The sequence below is a fragment of the Carassius carassius genome, chromosome 3 (genome assembly GCF_963082965.1).
Source record: "Carassius carassius chromosome 3, fCarCar2.1, whole genome shotgun sequence".
Classification (NCBI taxonomy): Eukaryota; Metazoa; Chordata; class Actinopteri; order Cypriniformes; family Cyprinidae; genus Carassius; species Carassius carassius.
In genome coordinates this window covers 20,801,337-20,822,689 of record NC_081757.1, presented here as the reverse complement: position 1 = coordinate 20,822,689, position 21,353 = coordinate 20,801,337, and the positions used below count along the sequence as shown (strand labels likewise).

Sequence of the window (21,353 nt, the reverse complement as noted above, 5' to 3'; positions counted from 1 at the left end):
CAGTTATTTTAAATGCATTGTAATAATATTTAACAATATTACTGCTTTGCTGTATTTTCGATCAAATAAATGCATTATTGGTAAGCGATGTTCAAAACATCTCACTAACCCCAAATGTTTGAATGATTCTGTACATAAGCATCCTTTACACACACATTTTGCTCTTTGTAGTTATGTTAGCGCTCAAAAGTTTCATGTCTTTGGCAGAAGGCGGAAAAGTTAATTTGCTTGTGAAATTGGTCATTTTTCATATCAACATAATTTGATTTATTCATTTATTTTGACCAGAACTGCTGCAGTTCCTGCTGGACTTGTATGGTGTTGTCCAGAATATACACTTCAGTCTTTGTTAGGCTCTTTTTTCTCCCTGTCATAAAGAGCTGCTCTAAGTGGTTCTCTCAGCTCTAGTAAAGACGGCAGATTTGGTTTCCTGCTATGGCTCAGCTGTGTCACTGCTTCTCCCAGGGGACTGGTAGCTGTTTTGGAGGAGAGCAGGAGCAGTAATGATATGGAACAGAGTGCCAGGTGTGATGATATTGACAGGCTGAAGCAGGAGAGATGAAGATCCCTTGGTCTTTTCAGCACGCTGCTGTCTCTGTACAGTAGTCCATCCTCAGGGGATAAATACAGTGCTAACACGTGTCAGTCAGTCACAGCAGAGCGCTCACGCTGTCTCAGTCCGGCTGTCTTGCTGCATCTGCCTGAGCTCTCATGTTGAGTCAGATATTCGAAACTCTTTCTGCTGTTTACTGCTATAACCGTGGCCTTGTAAATCACTCACTGACACTGGAACCCAGTGTCTCGCTTGGAGCAAATGTGAATAGTAAACTCAGTATGTGTAAGTGTTGAGAGAGCATCTAGCTCATAGCATCGGGAACCCATAAGGGATTTTTCAGCGTGCCTGCTGCACTTAGCCAACCTGGCCCTTTTGATGCCTCTCTTTCATTTAAAAAGGACTGTATGGAATGAAATGAAATGTCTTTGCAAGACAAAATCTCTTTTCACCAACATAATCTCTTTACATTTTGTTCTCTTTTGGAAAGTCATAGAAGGGTTTTTTTTTTCTTCTATTTTCAATTCAAGTTTACCCAACTATGACATTTTCCATTTTTGAGAACCCCACAGAAATGTGAAAAGAATCCATTAGAAGGATTTCTGATGAATCATGTGACCCTCAAGATATGATTGACTGACAATTCAGCTTGTTATTGTCTGCAATTAATAATAACATTAAAAAATATATTCAAATAGTAAAGTTGTTTCAAATGATATTTCCTAATATTTTTTTTAGATAATTTTTTGATCAAATAAATGCAGTCTTGTTGAGCGTTAGAGACTTCTTTCTAATTCTAGTGTAAATCTCCAGAATTTCAGTTCAAATTAATTTTAAACTAATATTTTTTATGATGTTCATATTTAACATTCAAAGTAGCTTAACAAGGAACAGTGCCTAAAAAAAAAAAATACTTTATTGCCTTATAAAAAGAGAGGCTTATGCTGAGGCGTTATCTGTCTCTGGTTTGTGCCCGGCACAGAGCTTTGCTTTCAAGGCCAAAGAGCTCAGCTTCAGTCTCAACAGACCACAACATTTTCATTCAGCAGGTTTTGTCACATGGCCTCTAGCAGACTCCAGGCGTGACTTAATGATGGCCTTTTTCAGAAGTCTCTTCCCTCTAGCCGCTTCACAGTCTAATCAGTAAAGTGCTGAAGAGATTGGTGGACTGTCTTTCCTAATTCAGACAAAAGCACTCTGTATTGATGTTGCAGCTGGTTTCCTCGCCGCAAATACACATTTATTCACTGTATGAACTAGTATTCTGTAGCTTTGATTGTTTAATAACTGGTAATTCAATCAAGGCTACAGGAAATGACTTACTATGGTTCAGCTTGCTTTCTGAAACTGTTCATATGGTTAAACCATTGAAGTCTAACAATGCCTCTGATAATATAAACATTAGCATGAATTAGAATGTCTGTTTTTAAGAGCAATTACTGACTTGCCATATTTCAGATAAACAGCTGTGCAAAAATAGCTAACGAATATAACAGTAAATTAACAAAGATCTTTAGTTCCAGCAACATTATCTTTTTCTTATTTTTCTGTTTTCTTTTTTGTCATCGAGGTTGTTAGCTGGTAGGGTGTACCTGTTAATTGCTCTTTCCATCTTTATTCAATATTCCCCTTCCTGATGTCCCCAGGTGGTAGTTCGGGGTCGGGCGCGAGGCCGTGGTGGGGGGCGTGTGATGATGCAGCAGAGCCCAAGAGCTCAGGATTGTCAGAGAAGCACCGTTTGCATTGAAGGTTTATCCACCACCACAACCACCAAGCAGCTCATGAACCTTCTCAACTCCATCGGCCCTGTTGAGGTAACTCGCTTACCTTCTTTACTTTTTATTACTCATCAAGCATCAGAAGGGGTGTATGTGTGAATTTTATGCATAACTTGCTATTGTATCATTGCTGCAATACCCTGAGCTTCCAACAACAAATTGATGATGGCGCCACCTGATGGCCAAAGAGCATGAAACAGTGTTTTTTTTTATGTATATGTATTTACAGTATACATTACTAAGTGTCAACTTCAAACTGTTTTGAAGACAATATCTTCAAAACAAAAAATCAAATTCATATTTTAAATTAAGTTGGTTACACTTTATTTTAAGGTGTCCTTGTTACAGTGTAATTATACATTTAAGTACAGAGTAATATTAATGAACTACATCTACTTACTATATGGTTAGGATTAGGGTTTGGCTTATGGGTCACTTGCATGTAATTATTTGTAATCTATTCTTATTATAATAGTAAAAACATGTAATGTGTAACAAGGACACAGAGTCACTTATGCTCAGAGAAACATTCAGGAGCACAGAAACCCTTTTATTAGTAAAACCGCTTAAGTAGTGAAATGCTTCATTATGTTTCTCAGCTGAGTGGTGCTAATGTATCTGGTTTTGAAGGAATTAAACTCACAGCTTCAGGATTAGTTGAGACATGCTGCACAGGTAATTCATATATCTTCAGATTCTAGATCTAACGACCCATAGATAAAGTATCTAAAGGAAATATTTGATTGGTCCAGTTAAAATTTCATCTGCAGAAGTCAGTGACAGCATTACCTTTGACCATTGGTTTTGTGGGAAAATACACAGCTAGGTTGTTCTTCACCTCCCTGTTGTGTATTAAAATCATTTAATGCCCTCCTGACTGTAAACTACCCTTCACAAAATAACATGATTTGGAAGAGAACGATTTGCCTCCTCACAGTGATCCCAAGAATAAATGGATAGAATATAGAGTAGTCCTCTAAAATAATATTGCAATAGCGCCATCTAGCTGTGTGTAGTGAGGGCTGTGCTCCTCCCAGCTCTTGAGGTGTAGCAAACAAACACGCAGATGAGCATTTAGATAATAAAACCATCTGCTAATACATAACTTGATGGTTATTTTGTAGATGTTTACAATGGTGCCGGAGCAGCGGAAGGCCATTGCAAAGTTTGTGAACCCTCAGCATGCAGCAAGTTTTCAGCACAGCTTTCACAGGTACACTTTTAAATTCATCTTAAACTGGATTGTGCTATGTGTTTATACACAATGCATGAAAATTAATAAAGTCATTGACATTTTATGGATAATTTGATTTTGGGACTTTTTTTCATATTTTTAAGAATGAGGTCTATTAACACCAAGACTAAATATTAATTTTAAATGTCTGTTGCAAATAAGATTTTGAATAGAAACTGTGAATTCCTATAGACTTATGTCTGTTTCACATTAATAGCTAAAAAAAAGCGTAGTTATCAAATATAAAGTCTGCTCATATACACTACCAGTTAAAAGTTCTTGAACAGTGGGATTTTTAAGACATCTCTTCCGCTCACCAAGCCTGCATTTATTTGAACCAAAGTACAGCAAAAACTGTAAAATGTTGAAATATTTTTACCATTTAAAATAACGGTTTTCTACTTTCTACTAGTGATTTCAAAGCTGAATTTCTCATATCATTACTCCAGTCACTTGATCCTTCAGAAGTCATTCGAATATTCTGATTTGCTGCTCAAACATTTATTATGTTTTAAGGTTTCTTTGACGGACTTGCAGTGCATTCAGTCTATACATTTATTTATTTATTTTTATTTTACCAGTATGTGTGTTCCCTGGGATTCGAATCCGCTGCCTTTTGAGCTGCTAATGCAATGCTCTACACCTGAGCCACAGGAAAACTCTCACTGTTCAAAAACTGTCTGGTAGTGTATGGTGTGGATATCAAGGTGTATTTTCTGTTGGTGCGATTGGCTGAAGCAGATCAGAGTCATTGTGCCTAATGGTTTGTGAAGGCAAATGAAATGTCAATCAGCAAGTGTTACTCATCAAAACAAGAACAAGAGCTCTACTGTGACTCTACTGATTGTCATGTTTAGATGGAGATGCCTCAGACTAGCTTGCCTTTAAGTGTCTCATTTCCATCACATGTTCCCTTGATTACATAGGCACATGATAGATTTGTCTCACATCGATGTTTCCATTATTGACGGCTGAGGTTCAAGCCAGTTCGACAACAGACAAGATGACGAGAAGTGAGCGAGAAGAGAACGACTTTTTCTGAGGAGGCTAAAGCTTTGGGTGCTGTCGACGAACTCGAGCCACATGCATGAAAGAATCAAAAACAAAGAGCCAAACACCAGCTGTGTCCTGTTGGAAATGGCACAGCACTGATCTCACATTGTCAAGGACTTTTGGCATGAAGTCTTGCTCTCGTTTCTGTACTTTCATTTATATGTGGAGAGATCAGTAATGGTCTGAACCAGCAGCTGAAAAGAGAGAAGGTGGTATGAAACCAGGACATGTTTATGCCAGCTGATAATAGTTGCTCTCAAGATAATCTTTTGAATGTCTGTTTTTGGTCAAATAGGAATTCTTGAGTTACTGTGGAATGACTTGAAGAAAGTGTTAAAGGGATGGTTTGGCCTGATTGAGGATTGTTGCACATGCTGCAGTAGGTTTTTTCAGCTGTAGAGGGCAGCAGATGTCTTCGGTATGTTGGGGCATAGCTGTGGACATCAGAGCCAAAAGCACTGCTTGCTAGAGACATGTCATCAGAGGCGTATTTATTTGGGTTGAGTTTTTTTTTTCTTGTTGCGTATCTTTTAGAAGCCACTGTAATAATGCAGGCGTCTCTTTTTGTGTATTTGTCTACGACTATTCATGATCTTAAGTTTATTCATTGTCCCTTTCTCCATTATGATTGTATCGCAGTTGGGTTTTCTTCTAGAGAGCTGAAGTGAACACAACAGCTGGAAAACAATTTGACAATAAATGGCTTTTATATTTTGATTTTAGGTTTTGGTGCTAGAATTGCATATTTAGATTCTTTTAATCGTCGTTAGAAATGGCTTCTAAGAAAGTATTAAAGGCAACCAGAAAGTCCCCTTCTTTGGTAATACTCTTCTTTTAATGCGTTTAGTTTTCAGCACATGTTGTGTGGACGAGGATTGCTGAGTCATGGCCTGTGTGATGATTCCATAGGATTTTATTGAATGCTTACAAGATGCAGGATGTCCTGTGGTTATTTGTTTGTGAAGATACTGTTTGTAATGATATGCTTATAACGTTGGCTCAGTTAATTGTTTTGAAGTTTGTTAGATGGCTGAATCTGAATTGTGAGTTGTTAGGGATAAAGACTGGTCAAGATCAGCTTCTAATATCCGTTATATCCATTTTCCCACTTTATTTTTTTCGCTTTAGATTTTTGGAAGGTTTTTTTTTTCTTCTCAGTCTCCAGTGAATATATTACACTCCTTACATTTCATGGCTTCAATCATGAGTATTCCATGCCTCAAATTGTTATTATATCACCCATTACTATTTACAGTAGTAATAATAATAATAGTTTGTGGTACTGTGCAAGCATAGTGCTTGGTCATATCTAATTGTACAACTTAACCTAACAGATAACTGCATAACAAAATCAAATGATCTTTTAGCCATTTCAATAGAATAAAATAGGTCTATAGATATTAACACATCCAGGTCTGCTATTTCAAAGGATTTGGGAGCAACTGTTATCAGTGGTCACTTTCTTGTATATAATGAAAAAAGAAAAAAAAAAAACCTTGTGTATGAAGCTGTCAAGTCTGTTGTTTTCTCATCTTGAAATCTTTGTGTTTGAAATCGTTTGAAAATACCTACTACTACGTGACTGGTGAATTTCCTTCCTCAATTTGTTTTTATATATCGATATAAAAAGTATTCCTTGGTCATTTTACAACAGTTTTGTTATTGGAGAACTTATTATTTGAGGATATTTTAAAGATGAAAAATAAAAGATGGTCACATATATACCATGTAAATACGGTTATGTGAAGCCAGCTGTCTTGATCACCATTAACTGTCGTCTGATGTTGTTTTGTGTTTGAAGATTCCCTCTTGCATATTATTCTGAACACGACATTTCCTCCCTCCTCATGAATGTTTCTCTGTTGCCAGCCGTGCAAACTGATTTTGTTTCCGATTAAGGTGCCACAGTTTCTCTCGAGTCAGGTGAATTGAAACATCTGAGATGTTTTGTGTGTTCTGGTTCTAATGCTCACTGTGTCCAAGACTTTGGGCCGTCATGTCTATGAAGTTCATTTGTAAAGCTGCTACCCTTCAGCAGCCTCTTGTTTTAAGATGCACTTGTAATTTGCTGATATGCTGTCTTCTATTATAATATAATAGTTGGGTCTGGTTGATTACAGTAACTTATTTGTCCATATGTTTGTATTAATAATTTGCTCCATGAGTTTCTAGGAATTACAGAAATACATATAATGGGTAAGATTATGAATAATGTTATAAAGTGCATATGGATCCACTTAATGACAAGCTTTTTAAAAATTTTTTTTTTTTTTTTTACTTTCACTTTTCTAGACATGCTCTGTTTAAAATTGGTATAGGGCACAGATTTTTTTGTTTTTTCAGTTGCAGTTGCACACATTTATTTATTTATTGGTTTTAATGTATTTATGTCAAAAGAGTTAATCCTATGGATTTCAAAAGTTTTATCCAGTCTGAGAGACTTTTAAAAATATATATCTCTAGGTATAAATCTTCTAAGACACATAATATTTATAAAGAGTCTTTTAAGAGAGAGAAACTTGATTCATATTGAATCTTTTAGTAACTTCTTTGTAAGTGTAGATAAACTTTGGGGAAACGGTCCCTTTCTGGTCTGTAATCACACATGTGACAAATTGAAGTTTTCAGAGATTGTCTGTTTTTGGCAGATATTTTTTACAAGCTGTGTAGTCCAAAATAACGGAAGCGGTATTACGTGATCAAATCAAGAGTAGGCTAAAGGTTTACTTTTTTTTTGTTGGGTCTTGTTTTGTTTCTTTATTTCTGTCAACACTCCCAGTCTTTTATTTTTTACCACAGATCCTGCTGCAGTAGAGCAATTGGCCTCTTTATAAAAACACCAGTATTGCCTATTGCTTCAGAATTAGATTACATTTATTTCTCATAATGGTAGATGTGCCCCCCCCCCCCCCCACCATAATTACATTTGAGACTCTAAAAATTCTGGTGCTTGTTTTGTTTAATCATTTTGCCTGTTTTTACTCACTGTTTTAAGCGTCAAACACGATGCACTGCTTCCCGTTGGCAGCAGTATGATTATTTGTAACTTGTAATTAAACCGTTTTTTCTCTTTTTCAGGACCGAGCTTCCAGGAGCACAGAAAGGAGGGTTTTTCATAAAACAAATGCTCTGCACCCGTATTCTAAGATGGCATTGGTTTTCAAAAGGACTTTTAGAAATGTACAGATTGTTTGGTGTTGTAGTAGCAGATTGTTTGAAGTAATAGTGGGTGAAGCAGTTTTATACATCAGTTCTGGGGTCATTCTGTGGTGTGATCATAGCGTATATATGTTAAATCACCTATGAGTGACCTGATGAGATTGTGTTTTGAGAATAGTTATACGTGCTCACACTCGCAAACAACCATTGCTGCTATCACTAATAACTAGGACAGGACTGTGCTTTAAATATATATTGTGAAGTCTACAGAATGGCAGATTGATTTTGAAGATTGATTCAGTCTGGATCAGCGCTCTGTTGATCTGGTACAGAATCAGGTTCATGGCTTCTAAGCAAAGCTTAGCTGCTTAGTTTTTGTTGAACTAAGATGTTAGATTTGTGCATGTGTCTTAGATTGGTGTAACGATTGATGTTCCTCATACATTCCCAGTTCTCCTGAGTAGCCCAGTGCTATTGAGCTGCTCAGAAACATGTTCTGAATACAACCCGAATTCCGGAAAAGTTGGGACGTTTTTTAAATTTTAATAAAATGAAAACTAAAAGACTTTCAAATCACATGAGCCAATATTTTATTCACAATAGAACATAGATAACATAGCAAATGTTTAAACTGAGAAAGTTTACAATTTTATTCACAAAATGAGCTCATTTCAATTTTGATTTCTGCTACAGGTCTCAAAATAGTTGGGACGGGGCATGTTTACCATGGTGTAGCATCTCCTTTTCTTTTCAAAACAGTTTGAAGACGTCTGGGCATTGAGGCTATGAGTTGCTGGAGTTTTGCTGTTGGAATTTGGTCCCATTCTTGCCTTATATAGATTTCCAGCTGCTGAAGAGTTCGTGGTCGTCTTTGACATATTTTTCGTTTAATGATGCGCCAAATGTTCTCTATAGGTGAAAGATCTGGACTGCAGGCAGGCCAGGTTAGCACCCGGACTCTTCTACGACGAAGCCATGCTGTTGTTATAGCTGCAGTATGTGGTTTTGCATTGTCCTGCTGAAATAAACAAGGCCTTCCCTGAAATAGACGTTGTTTGGAGGGAAGCATATGTTGCTCTAAAACCTTTATATACCTTTCAGCATTCACAGAGCCTTCCAAAACATGCAAGCTGCCCATACCGTATGCACTTATGCACCCCCATACCATCAGAGATGCTGGCTTTTGAACTGAACGCTGATAACATGCTGGAAGGTCTCCCTCCTCTTTAGCCCGGAGGACACGGCGTCCGTGATTTCCAACAAGAAGGTCAAATTTGGACTCGTCTGACCATAAAACACTATTCCACTTTGAAATAGTCCATTTTAAATGAGCCTTGGCCCACAGGACACAACGGCGCTTCTGGACCATGTTCACATATGGCTTCCTTTTTGCATGATAGAGCTTTAGTTGGCATCTGCTGATGGCACGGCGGATTGTGTTTACCGACAGTGGTTTCTGAAAGTATTCCTGGGCCCATTTAGTAATGTCATTGACACAATCATGCCAATGAGTGATGCAGTGTCGTCTGAGAGCCCGAAGACCACGGGCATCCAATAAAGGTCTCCGGCCTTGTCCCTTACGCACAGAGATTTCTCCAGTTTCTCTGAATCTTTTGATGATGTTATGCACTGTAGATGAGATTTGCAAAGCCTTTGCAATTTGACGTTGAGGAACATTGTTTTTAAAGTTTTCCACAATTTTTTTACGCAGTCTTTCACAGATTGGAGAGCCTCTGCCCATCTTTACTTCTGAGAGACTCTGCTTCTCTAAGACAAAGCTTTTATAGCTAATCATGTTACAGACCTGATATCAATTAACTTAATTAATCACTAGATGTTCTCCCAGCTGAATCTTTTCAAAACTGCTTGCTTTTTTAGCCATTTGTTGCCCCCGTGCCAACTTTTTTGAGACCTGTAGCAGGCATTAAATTTTAAATGAGCTAATTAAGTGGATAAAAGTGTAAAATTTCTCAGTTTAAACATTTGCTACGTTATCTATGTTCTATTGTGAATAAAATATTGGCTCATGTGATTTAAAATTCCTTTAGTTTTCTTTTTATTAAAATTTAAAAAATGTCCCAACTTTTCCGGAATTCGGGTTGTAGCTTGAACTTAAGTAGGATGTCTTTTAATAGTTATTGTAATGAAAATGATTTTATTGATTGTTCGAGTGCCACTCCACACTCTGTGCTTTTGAAAACCACTGCATAAGCAAATCGGACGAAAACTGAAATATCGAACTGATGTGAAAAACCCTCCTTTTGATTTCAGTTCTAAATAATGTTGTGTCTGTCTACAGTAGAGCTGCCTCCAGACGATGCTAACTTGTCTTCATTTCTCAACAGGTGCTCTTCAGTTTAACTGGTGCCAGATATCCCTTCTTTCGTGTTTTTTCTCTGTTTTTCCGTTTCGTTCTCCCTCTCTTTCTCTCTCTCTCTCTCTCTCTCTCTCTCTCTTTCACTCACTCTTTTGGAGGCTGGATGGGAAAGCTGTTGTTGATCTCAATGTGGTGTTTGTGTGAACATAATCCTTCTGTATTAAAGCAGGGGGACCTTGCTTCTGGATTTCCTTACTGTATTAGCCCACGTCCGTGGAAGTTTTGCGTCTCTGGGACCACACCCTTCTGAGTTCCAAAGTTCAAAAACTTGCACAAAGCCCAAGAATGATCTGTACACTCTTGCCAGCTTAGACACACATGTTGTGTTGCTGAACGAAAAGAAAACATTACTTGGAAATCATTATTGTTTGGGGGAAGTGATTTATGCTGTGTTGATGGCCGTTTTGTTGTCCCTCGATCTTGTATTAATGAAACAGTTTTGGAGTGTCTGAAATGTGTACACCAGACTGTCCTACATGTTGAATTAGCAAGAATATAAATGGTGTTTGTTTAGTAAGCTTTCACGGAGCTTGTCAAATGAAAACCGATAAAATGCCTTGACTGTACTTATGAATAATTACTCGAAATAAATCCTTTTCCTGGATTTGATCTTCTCTATTGCCCGTGTTGTTTTTATGGACTCATGAATGACTTTTGACACTCACCTTGCATCTGCTCTCTGAGAGATGTTTGTTATCAATTGTGAGACGCTCATTTATTAACTTTTGTTAACATTCCTTCAAATGTTTATGTTAGTGATTTTTTATAATGTTACCAGATACACATTTTCATCTGGATGCATTAGTAAATGTTAAGTCAAATAAAAGCTGAAGAATTGTTAATTCATGTTAACGAATGAAACCTTATTGTAAATTGTGTCCTAAAAAGTCTTTATGCCACACCACACCACACCAAACTGGTCTCGCCTGTATTCTCAGTGTTTTCTTTTAAAATGCAAGTTTAATGGAACTTGTAGATTTGTTGAAGTGGTTGTCTTTTGGCTAAATATTAATGCAATCAAGGTGAATGATTGGAATTTCATGATAGGAAAGCTGGGTTTCCTTCGCACTTCACAACAGTTGCCAGTCTTTTTTTGTTTGCAAATGCGAGCGAGCGTTTGTTGAAACGGTTGCTCTCTCTCTGCAGACACAAGGCCCCTCTGAAGGATTAGTTGGTTTTATTTACCTGCTCCGAGGAATGCTTTCGCCCGGTCGCTTTTGTGTCTGTGTAAATGCTCAAGGTCAGGGCTGAGAGTGAGCCTCACCAACAGCTCTAAAAAGCAGCAAAACCTGCAGCACAATGAAGTCTTCTCAAGAAATGGTAGTGGAATTTCTATTCGTGTTGCAACAGAGTTCAAAAGCTCAAACTTCCATTCACTCACTAGTTAACACCCCTCAAAGTGTCCGTGCACACACATGCACACATTCATCATAAAAGACAAAAAATGGATATGGTTGTATATGCTGTTAGCGCAACACAAAGACGGTGAAGACTCTAACCTAGCCCATCTTTTATATTTATTGATCCTTCATGCTGATGTTTTTGGCATTTGCACGTCAGTCAGGCAAGAACATTCCCTTCAGACTTTAGTACTGTTCTCAATAGCCATTTTATCCACTGAGCTCACACTGATAATATTATTCGGCAGACTTCACATGAATGATATCGAGGTCTTGGAGGTGCTTGTGAAAGTTTTTAAAAGTTTTGAATCGTGATGGTGACATTTGGGTCTCAGCTTGACAAAACAGCACCGATTCACTCTGCTATGGATGTGAACAGCTTTTGTCATCTCAAAGGTGAAGGCTTATAATTGCTTATTTATTCATTTCACACAGATAGGGAATGTCTGATGTCTGGACTTGTGAATGGGTTCGGGGCTGTCATTTGCTTGCATGCATGCAGAAGCCACATTATAACGTCAAAATTAACCAAAGGAAACCTTAGAGTTTGGGTTTACTAAACCGTAAGTGAGAAAAGACTCGTGCATCATGTAGGCTAGCCTGTTAGATGTGAAGTGGAGCGCTTTCTCTCGTTCTCTCTTCTCTATAGGGAATCTTCACTAGAAAATCCCAATTACACGAAGACTGGAAAACTGTGTTCATGTGTTTAATCGCAGCCATGGGGTGGTGGGGACTTTGTTCTATGTCATCCAGGTGAATTTCTTCAAAAAATGTGTATTTGATTGCGTCACATGATGTTTTTGACTGGAATTTTCGTCTAATGCACGCAAACAATGGCCTTTTTAATCTGCGCGAGAGGTTTTCAGATGTTATTTGCGAAGGACTGTCCTCTTCATATTTAACATGGGACCACAACTTTTCGCAAGCATACAAAATCCAGATCAAAGAGTTTTTCGCGTCTTACCGACAGGCGTTTTCAACGATCGCGAGCAGGTTTATTTGAATGGACTTCTTGTTTCTCCCACTCGAGTTTTATGCAAGCTGAATAGCCCGATTTATGTGGGTTGGAAATGGAAACATTATTGGTCGACTCTGTCAGATAGCGTTTTTATTGTAACAATAAAACACAAATTGTAGGCCTATTTAATTCTATGCATTTAAACAACCTTTAGGCTATATCGTTTTTCTTGTGCCATGTGTTGAACATGACACAGCAGTGAACATTACCAGCCCAGTTCATATTTGAATAGCAGCCCTTGAAAGCCGACTATTTAAACAACCACAATGACATATAATGAAATATTTATGGGCGTTAATAATAATAATAATATCAATAATAATGATGTCTGATTATTGAAATGATAGGTGAAGATATTTAATGTCTGCATTTTCAGAGGATATTCATGAAACAAAACAAAACAGTTTGGATATTTTTTTTATCTCATTCATTTATAATAAACATATAAATAATAAATTCTATACATTTCCTGACACCTTGCCTTGATGAAAGGTAGGTTAATTGGTATGGCCACTCAATCATATGCTATCCAAACTGTGCATCAGCTGCATTTTATTTCTATAAAACTATTTACCTATTACAAAATATGAAAAGAAAAATACATTTTAGTAAATGTACAGTAGTTGTTCATTAATTTGTTTAACGAAACCCTTTGTTCTTTACTGTGGGACTATTATCGTTACTGAATTGTCAGAATGTGCATTTCGTATTTTCTTCAAGAAATACAAGAAACAATGAAAGCAGAGAAGAGTGAACAAGGACGTATATGTCTGTCCCACTCTGACAACCAAAGCAATGACAAAATGATAGAGAATTCTAAAAGAGAAAACAGCACAAGACTGCAAAGACTCTGCACCTATTTTAAATTAAAATATATTCTCGTATCTTACACTATTTCAAATAACGAAAAGTGATTAGGTAACGATCGGTCAAAATCCTAATGTACAATTCTGTGTATAAAAATATAATTTCTGGAGCCCCACGGCGTTTGCTTACCCCTAAAATATAACAGTCATTTGCACATATGCACAGAATGTTACAACCTGTCATGAAAGTTCTTTCTCTTTTCCTACTTTTCTTGCATTTTTTTTTTCCTGTTTACATGAGATATACAAAAATAGATTCTGCACCGCTGGATGAGCTCACACTGCATTCGGATCCGTCTGTGTGCCTCCAGCCTGAGTTCACGCGAGAATAAATTATGCAAAGAAAACTTTTAAGGCTCCATTTATTCTTTGAAAATGACATTTCTTTTAAAGTCATTGTAATAAATATCCCAACTCCTCTCGGAGCCTTTGTCTCTCTCTCTTTCTCTCTCTCTTTCTGTATATCTCTCACTCTCTGTTTCTCTCTTGCTTGTACTAATATTGTCTTGTATCCTACATTAGTGTGATTTCTCTTGCTTTATTTCCACACGAGGGTTTCAGCTTGAGTTTACTGACATCCCCAAAGGATGAAGCACGTGGCTGTCCAAAAGCCACGTCCCCATGTGATACAGGAGCTTGGAGTACCAGTGGACTCCCTCCTGCTGTAAAGTCGCATTGGACTGACTGATGAAGTTTTTGGGGAACAGGGCCGATGACACGCTATGATGGAGCCTGACGGGCGCGAAGGCCAAATGCGCGAGACTGTGGTCCTCTATTACGGCGTAACAGGACGCCAGTATTCTGTCGACCACAATGGTTCCATGAGCAGTCACTGGTGCGAACGAGCCCTGGTGTTCCTCTGTGTATATCCGCTCCACGATGACAGATTTAAGATGACCGCTATCATCAACAACCATCACCTTTTGTCCGGCTCTGACACTGCTGGCAAACGCGGCGGTCATGGAGTGCAGATCATCCGTTGAGTTGTCGAGGACAAAAAGGAGGTGAGCAGCGGTGAGGGTGATCTTTTCAACGGGTTCTTTCGTTTCTATCACGTAAAACACGCGTCGCGTCGCGGAGTCTCGGTCTGTGAACATGATGAAGTCGCTGTACACGAGCTTCCCATCGCCGTCCGCCGCCAGCACCTTGTCACCTGGCTTCAGGTCCTTCACGGCCTTCTGTCCTCCGTCTCTGAGCGAGACCAGAGCCGAACCGGGGAAGCAGCCTCCAGATTTCGCCGCAACCGAATTTTCTGTCGAGATAAATAGCAATATTTCTTATGCTGCATATCGAGAAGTAACATCATAAGTGGCATTCATTTTCACTCTTAAAAATAAAGGTTCTTCAGAGCGATGCCATGGAAGAACCATTTTTGGTTCCACAAAGACCCATTCAGTCAAAGGTTAATTAAAGAACCATCTCTTGTAGCTATAATCTGAAGACAAACCACAAAGAATCTTTGGTGAAACAGAAAGGTCCTTCAGATGTTAAAAAAGGTTCTTCTGTGGCATCGTGATGCACCTTTTTTTTTAAGAGTGTTGGGTTGATATTGGTGAGGTTGGCCAGTCAAAAAAAGCTCAAGAAACATGGGCGTGAGGCAGCTAAATCTGCCCCAAAGTCGCCTCGCGTAAGAAAAAGTCTGAATAAACAAAAGAAAACGTGGCAACGGGAATTAGGCTGTAAATCGAAAGCTTTCCCAAAAAAAACAATGTCTTTGTGTGAGATGGAGGAAAGAGTCTGGACTGCTCTAATTAAAAACCAATAAAGCCCGCACATTGTCATTCTAATGCAGCTTGTGTACAGAGCACTCTTGGAAAAGGACACTTCTCCCTTTCCTTGCGCCTCTTTCATATTTGCTCAGGTGCAGAAACTTCTATGTGACAATTCACACTTATAGAATGAGAAAACCCCAAGCAGGCTCAAACAGTATTTACTCAGCCCAGACACTTTTCCAAGCCTCTAATAGTGTAGAATTGAATGTTAATTAGAAATGCTAGCGGTAGTCAATCAATGCCCTCTTCTTCTTTCCTTTCATTTTTTTTAAACCACCCTGCTCTCCGTTGTCAAGCTTAATGACAATAATTCGGGTCTTGTGGGATCTCTTCACATTCCGATCTCTCGGGTCGGTAAACAGAGCTATAGAATGGACTTTTCGTCTAATCCTCTCATAAGATTCTAGGGCATGAAATAAGATGGTGACAATTGAGAAACAGATTTGCGCGAGCTAGTTCGACCCGGCTCTGTTCAAAGCCTCTAATGTATTTGTAAATGTGTATAGAATTTAAATGATAAGATTTGGTCAACGCTTGTGAGCCTTTGCCAATATGTTCCAGATAAATTATTTTCGATCAATGTTAAACTAAATAAAATCCTGACAAGAACTACGTCGTAATTGCGCAAGTTATTCCTTCGTCGTATTTTTACAAGCGCGCGTGTAAAAAATACTATCCTCAGTTTTTTGTCATAGATCTGTAGTAAAATGTTTGTACAGTGTGTGTTCTGTTGCAGTGAGTGAGCTTGTGATGACTTGATAAGCGCTTCCTTCAAAGAAACAGAGTGGGGCGATGTAAGATCACTTCATACACTGGCTGGCAAGTCTTTCTGTGTTCAACACAACATATCTGTCCTATAGGAATTTCATAAGGTGTAAATGCTTAAAGGCAGGTTAAAAACAATTTGTAGGCTTTGATTGCTTATCACTTGATCATTACTTATAAATCCTAAAATATACAGTAGCTTTATTAATTAGAATAATATTTGTTAGAAATAATAATTCCTTTGCTCTGTTATTTTTATGACACTAATACACTACACTTCCAGTAACATTTTTTTTTTTTTTACTGCATCAGTATTTAAAATGAGTGTTAACTCTGCTTTTTTTTCACATGAAATCGAGTGTGAAACATTGTGCTCATCACTTCTTTATTTTGCTGTTCCAATCAAGCTGCCAGGTTCTTACCTGCTTTGACGGAGCAATGGATGTGGGCTTTGGATTCGTAATAGACCCAGTCAAATCCAGCTTCCACAGCTAACCGAGAGAGAGTCCCGTATTTGCTCTTGTCTCGATCAGAGGTGGTGATATCAACAGCTCTTCCCTCGTAGTGGAGTGATTCTTCAAAATGGTGACCATCCTCATCCCAGCCCTCTGTCACACGCAGCTTAACCCCTGGCCACTGGTTCATTACAGAGATGGCCAGTGAGTTCAGCTTGTCTTTGCATCTCTAATAGAATAGAGAGAGAACAGGAAGAGAGGTAATTAACTGAGTTTTAATACATTTCTATTCATTCATCCATGATGCCATAAGCATTTTTTTTTTTTTTTTTACAAATTTATAAATAATGTTCTGAATCTCCAAAAATAATAGCATAGTTTACATAAAAGCTGTTTGCACCCTCTTAATAAACCCACAGGTCTAATTTATTTAAAGTTGCATAAACTGGTTCAGCAGTATCTTATCATTTTCTCTAAACTTCTCAAGGATCACAGCTGCCCAGACATCATTTGTTGACAATATGTCTGTAATATCCCAATAGATATGTCTAGACAAATAAGCAGACTGTACGAGAAACCCTTGTTTACACCGGAAATAATTCAGCCTTGCATGCAAGGATGTTCTGCCCAAAGAGCTTAATGAAAAATTGATAAGTTATTGCATTCGCTTCACTGATCCAAAACATATAGATCCAACCATGGAGAGGTGTGACTGCATCTTGGCCTCTTCTCTTTCAAAGGCCTAAATACATGCAATGGTTACTTGATATGAGATAACAATACTAAAAAGGGATGTTTGAGTTATAGTGGTTTTGTACAATAACCTTCAGTTTAGAGCAGTGGCTTTTGCAGACGGTGCAGGTAGCTGTGGAATATTAGGCCATGTTTGGGTGGTGCACCCACTATAACCTTTCCCGGGACCTTGTGTGGAGATGCCTGGCCTTCTCCAGGACAACTCTTCCCAACACTTAACCAATATGTCAAATAAAACACCACAAAAGACTCTTTCACTGCATCCCAAAGGAGAAGCAACTACTCATTATTCTTGCAGCACAGGTTTGCTCAAGGGACGTGATGTGATTGCTTAACCGCCGGTCTTTCAGAGGTTATATAAAATCTATTCAAAATATGCTTGCAAATTGTGACACTAAGCCAAATTAATACCTGCAATAATTCACACACATACCCTCCTAGCTTTGACTTGCTTGCTCTCTCCCTCTTTCTCTCCCCCCTCATAAGTGCACACACACACACACACACACACACCATTCTTAGTCTAACATACACCAGACTACTATCACCTCACTTTCTACTTATTTGCGTGACTCTCTAATTTTCATGTGTGCAGTGAAAGCCACATGCATCTTATTACACCAGATTAGATTCCATCATAAATCAAAAAATGAATAAGTCAATTATAAAATAAAAAATGTTTCAATGTTTCAATACTTGGATTCTGTCAAAGCACCAAAAACGTATTGCACTTCACAGATGCATGCATCCTCTTATATGTGGCTACATGCATTCATTTCATATTGAGATACTGATTATTTGTGGAATATCTGTGGTCTGAATTGAAAATGACAGAATGGTACTTTTCCCTAATTGAAATAAAACGGATTTAGTGATAATACTTGGAATCTGCTGCCTTTTAGATCTACTTGTGGCACTTGAATGAGAGAGGAAATACAAACGAGGCACCGAAAGACACAACCTAGCACATTCTGAGCAAAACTGCTGGGGATTCAAGAGCCATGAAGCCTAAACTCTTTATTAATTCATTGGGTCGTGTGCCGCAAATCAAGCCACATTCTGTTCAGCCACCATGAAGCGCAGCGGGAACCCCTGCGCCGCCGCTTTGTGCTCCACACGAGGTTTGTTCAACAAGCCGCCTAGTCACAGTCAGCTACTAATCTCCTCCCGAAATCAACTGTTTTAGAGGAAACACTTATCAGCTACCTGTCAGAGCAAACAGCCTCCTGGATGCTCTCGCAGTTGCGCCTAATTTCGCGAGCAGCACCGTTAAGCCCAATTGATTACACAGCGTGTTCAACCAACAAACCATCTCTTCCACTCGGGTGCGCTTCTCCAAAACATTTGTTAACATGACACCTCGTTAACTCCCCTTGAAAGACTGAGACGATCATTTGAAGTTACAAGATTGCATGGGTAGTTTTCCTATTTTAACGCCAGCGTGTGTGCCTGCGGGTCATCGCACACTTATAATCACATTCACCTTAAGTAGAGTTTGATATAGCCTACATCTGAGAAAACCACACCAGACAGGGGTTTCATCTTTTTTTTTAAAGAACCAGAAAAGGGGAAACTTTATAATGCACCTGCGCAGCGCGTGTAAATCCACTTTGGTTGACATTTGGAATGTTTAAGCAAACCTCGTCCATGCGATAACCAGTCATGACTTTGAACCCAATAGTTATTCAGCAAAGACACGTCCGATATGGACTAACAAATATATTATATTCAGACTAATAGCTTTATAAATTAGACGGAAGCAATCCTGAATATGCATAGTAAATGCATCGAAAATATAGCCTATATATTTTTTTTTCTATAGGCTACTAAGCAGCAATGTTATTGTTCCTTTGCATTGCAAAGGGTCAGAAGTTCAAATGATCCCTGCTAATGCGACGAGAGTGGAAAGCCATGTTGAGGACAGACAGCCTATTCCCGATTCTGACTGACTTTTTCCCCCCAGAGCTTTGCTTTCAAAATAAAATAAAAAGGCCTTAAAAAAGGGGGAAAAGATTGAAAGAAAAAAAGATAACAGATGGAGTTGTGTGAGACGGCATAAATGTTATATAGCCTACCCGGACCAAAAAAAAAACCTTTATATAATTTTTGAGTAACACACAACTCTAGCATTAAACATAAAATAAATAGATCTAAGTCTTACTAGTAAAATAATGCACTCTTCCCCGCATCTAAGTGATTTTTTACATATAGACACCTATTTACCAAATTAATAGCACATAAACCCTACTGCAATTAAAGTAATGTTGCACTAGTCTACTCCTGGAGTGTACCACATAAAATGTATTTCAGGCTTTGTGCCGCTTGCTGTTGCTTATACAGTCTATCGCTCAGTTGTACAATAAATAAGCTATAGATTATACAGCATTGCCAGCAGATGAGCAAACTCCCGAATAATATCGAAAAAAGAGAGCTGAGGACACTCAGGCCATTGTGTCTGATTCTAATCTGTCACTAAGTGGTACCGCCCTGGCCCATTAATAAGTAGGAACAAATTGAAGAGCATCCTTCGAGAAATGTCTATATTTTCATGCCCTGATAAGCAGCATCTGAGAACGGGTGGGCTGCGGTCTGACTAAGCGATCCCTTGAACATGTATGCTTAAATTCGTTCTATATTTAGCTGTCGTAAGACTGACATGTTCTGACCATCACAGTCCCCTCGGATCAGGTGCTGCACCTATCTAGAAGGATCTCCACGTTTTATAAAACAGATAACGCGCGCCCGATGTAGTCGGATGAAAATGTATAGGCTACACAGAAAACAGAGAAGCGCATAAATATTTCACGCAACCTTCCACAATGAGGGTGGGCAAGGAGGTAACCAGCCGGTGCTCTCTTGATGGCATTTCTCTCGCACATCTTCATTAAAGAGATCCCTGCATGCCGTAAGACTAATTCACAGTCCCTGCACGAACTGTAGCTACTTTCCGAAGCTCTGACTCTCATACAAGCACCGGTGCGATTTCTGAAGCGAAGGATATTACCTGTGTCATGAGTCTGTCCGCGCCAGTGTTCTCCTCATCCTTAAAGATAATATCGGGATTGTAATTTGGAGTAAGTTCTTTAAATCTCTCCGAATTGCGCGTGATCTTGCCCTCGTATCTGCCGCTGGCCCCTAAGGTCTTCTCCGCGACATTAGGTATAAACTGCTTGTAGGCGAGAGGTGTCAGCTTCTTCGGATGTCTTCTTCTGCCGTAGCCTCTGCCAGGACCGCAGGCCAGTCCGGACACCACCAAGGACAGACTGAGAAGAGACACCAGCAGCACTCTCGTCTTAAACCGCATTTTGCCGCACGGTGAATCTCGCTGCGGTGTTCTCGAGCGCCCTGCGCGGTCTGTCTAGCAGGATTTCTCGTTCTCGCTGCGCGGATCTCCGGCGATGTCCTTCTCCTCAGCTCACGCGTGTCCCTCGGCGCCGAGCCCTACCGTGACAGGTGCGGAAATGTGCGTCTGATAACGCATCGGAGGGTTGCGGCGTGGATGGGAAAGGTATGACTGACCTCGAAATCACAACGGTACTTGAAGCCACAGCCACTTATGCGAGAAGCCTCTTTACTCCTATGTATTATAGCTTCGATCTGAGGTAGGGAGGGACCTGATTGGCTCGACGGGACGAACCCTTCTGATGTTATCCCACAAAACAGACGCGCAAAAACCTTTCAAGAAGGTGGGTTTCAGGGGAGGGACACGGTGAGATGTGAACGCATCAGTTTCCCCCCGCTGCTGTCTGTGAGGCTGCGACATGCATGTGTGCTCAGCCCCATCTGTATGTGACCTGCTAATGGACCAAGTCATTTCGGCTGTATTTATGGTTCTGCTTGAGGTGCATGCAAGGGTGAATAAATTGTGCGACTTTTCGTTAAAAGTTTCGTTTATCACAGTCAGTGCAGTCTGTGCTTGTGCACATGAATCCAAATAAATTCTAAAATAACCACAAAGCGATTCCAAACACAATCCAAAACATGACAAAAACACAGATGTTTTCATTTGATTCAAACTTTTCTTTTTCCTTTTCTTTTTATCTCTTTAATCACATACGTATCAGGTTAATCACTTGTGTTCCCATCAATCTCTCAACCTGAAAAAAAGTCAGATATAGTAGTTTGATTTATAATATGCATATTTATTATACCTGTGCACTGTCCTCTGTA

General features: G+C 39.0%; 2 protein-coding genes across 5 annotated transcripts in view; one reads left to right on the top strand and one right to left on the bottom strand.

Annotated features, from left to right (window-relative positions):
- Positions 1-6,389, top strand: part of rbm33a (RNA binding motif protein 33a) — a 37,250-nt gene extending 30,861 nt beyond the window's left edge. For all 4 annotated transcript variants that reach the window (XM_059533418.1, XM_059533427.1, XM_059533404.1 and 1 more), the window contains 3 exons: positions 2,200-2,367; positions 3,456-3,544; positions 4,492-6,389. In XM_059533418.1, coding sequence (XP_059389401.1) covers positions 2,200-2,367; positions 3,456-3,544; positions 4,492-4,540 — 306 coding nt within the window. In that variant the 3' untranslated portion in view covers positions 4,541-6,389. The remainder of the gene's footprint in view (positions 1-2,199; positions 2,368-3,455; positions 3,545-4,491) is intronic.
- A 6,512-nt stretch (positions 6,390-12,901) lies between these two features.
- shha (sonic hedgehog signaling molecule a) lies at positions 12,902-20,928 on the bottom strand. The gene is made up of 3 exons (XM_059533395.1): positions 20,188-20,928; positions 16,398-16,659; positions 12,902-14,690 (listed from the first exon to the last, which is right to left on the bottom strand). The coding sequence occupies exons 1-3, from the start codon at positions 20,485-20,487 to the stop codon at positions 13,996-13,998; spliced, it is 1,257 nt and encodes a 418-aa protein (XP_059389378.1). The 5' UTR covers positions 20,488-20,928; the 3' UTR covers positions 12,902-13,995.
- Between the last annotated feature and the right edge of the window lie 425 nt (positions 20,929-21,353).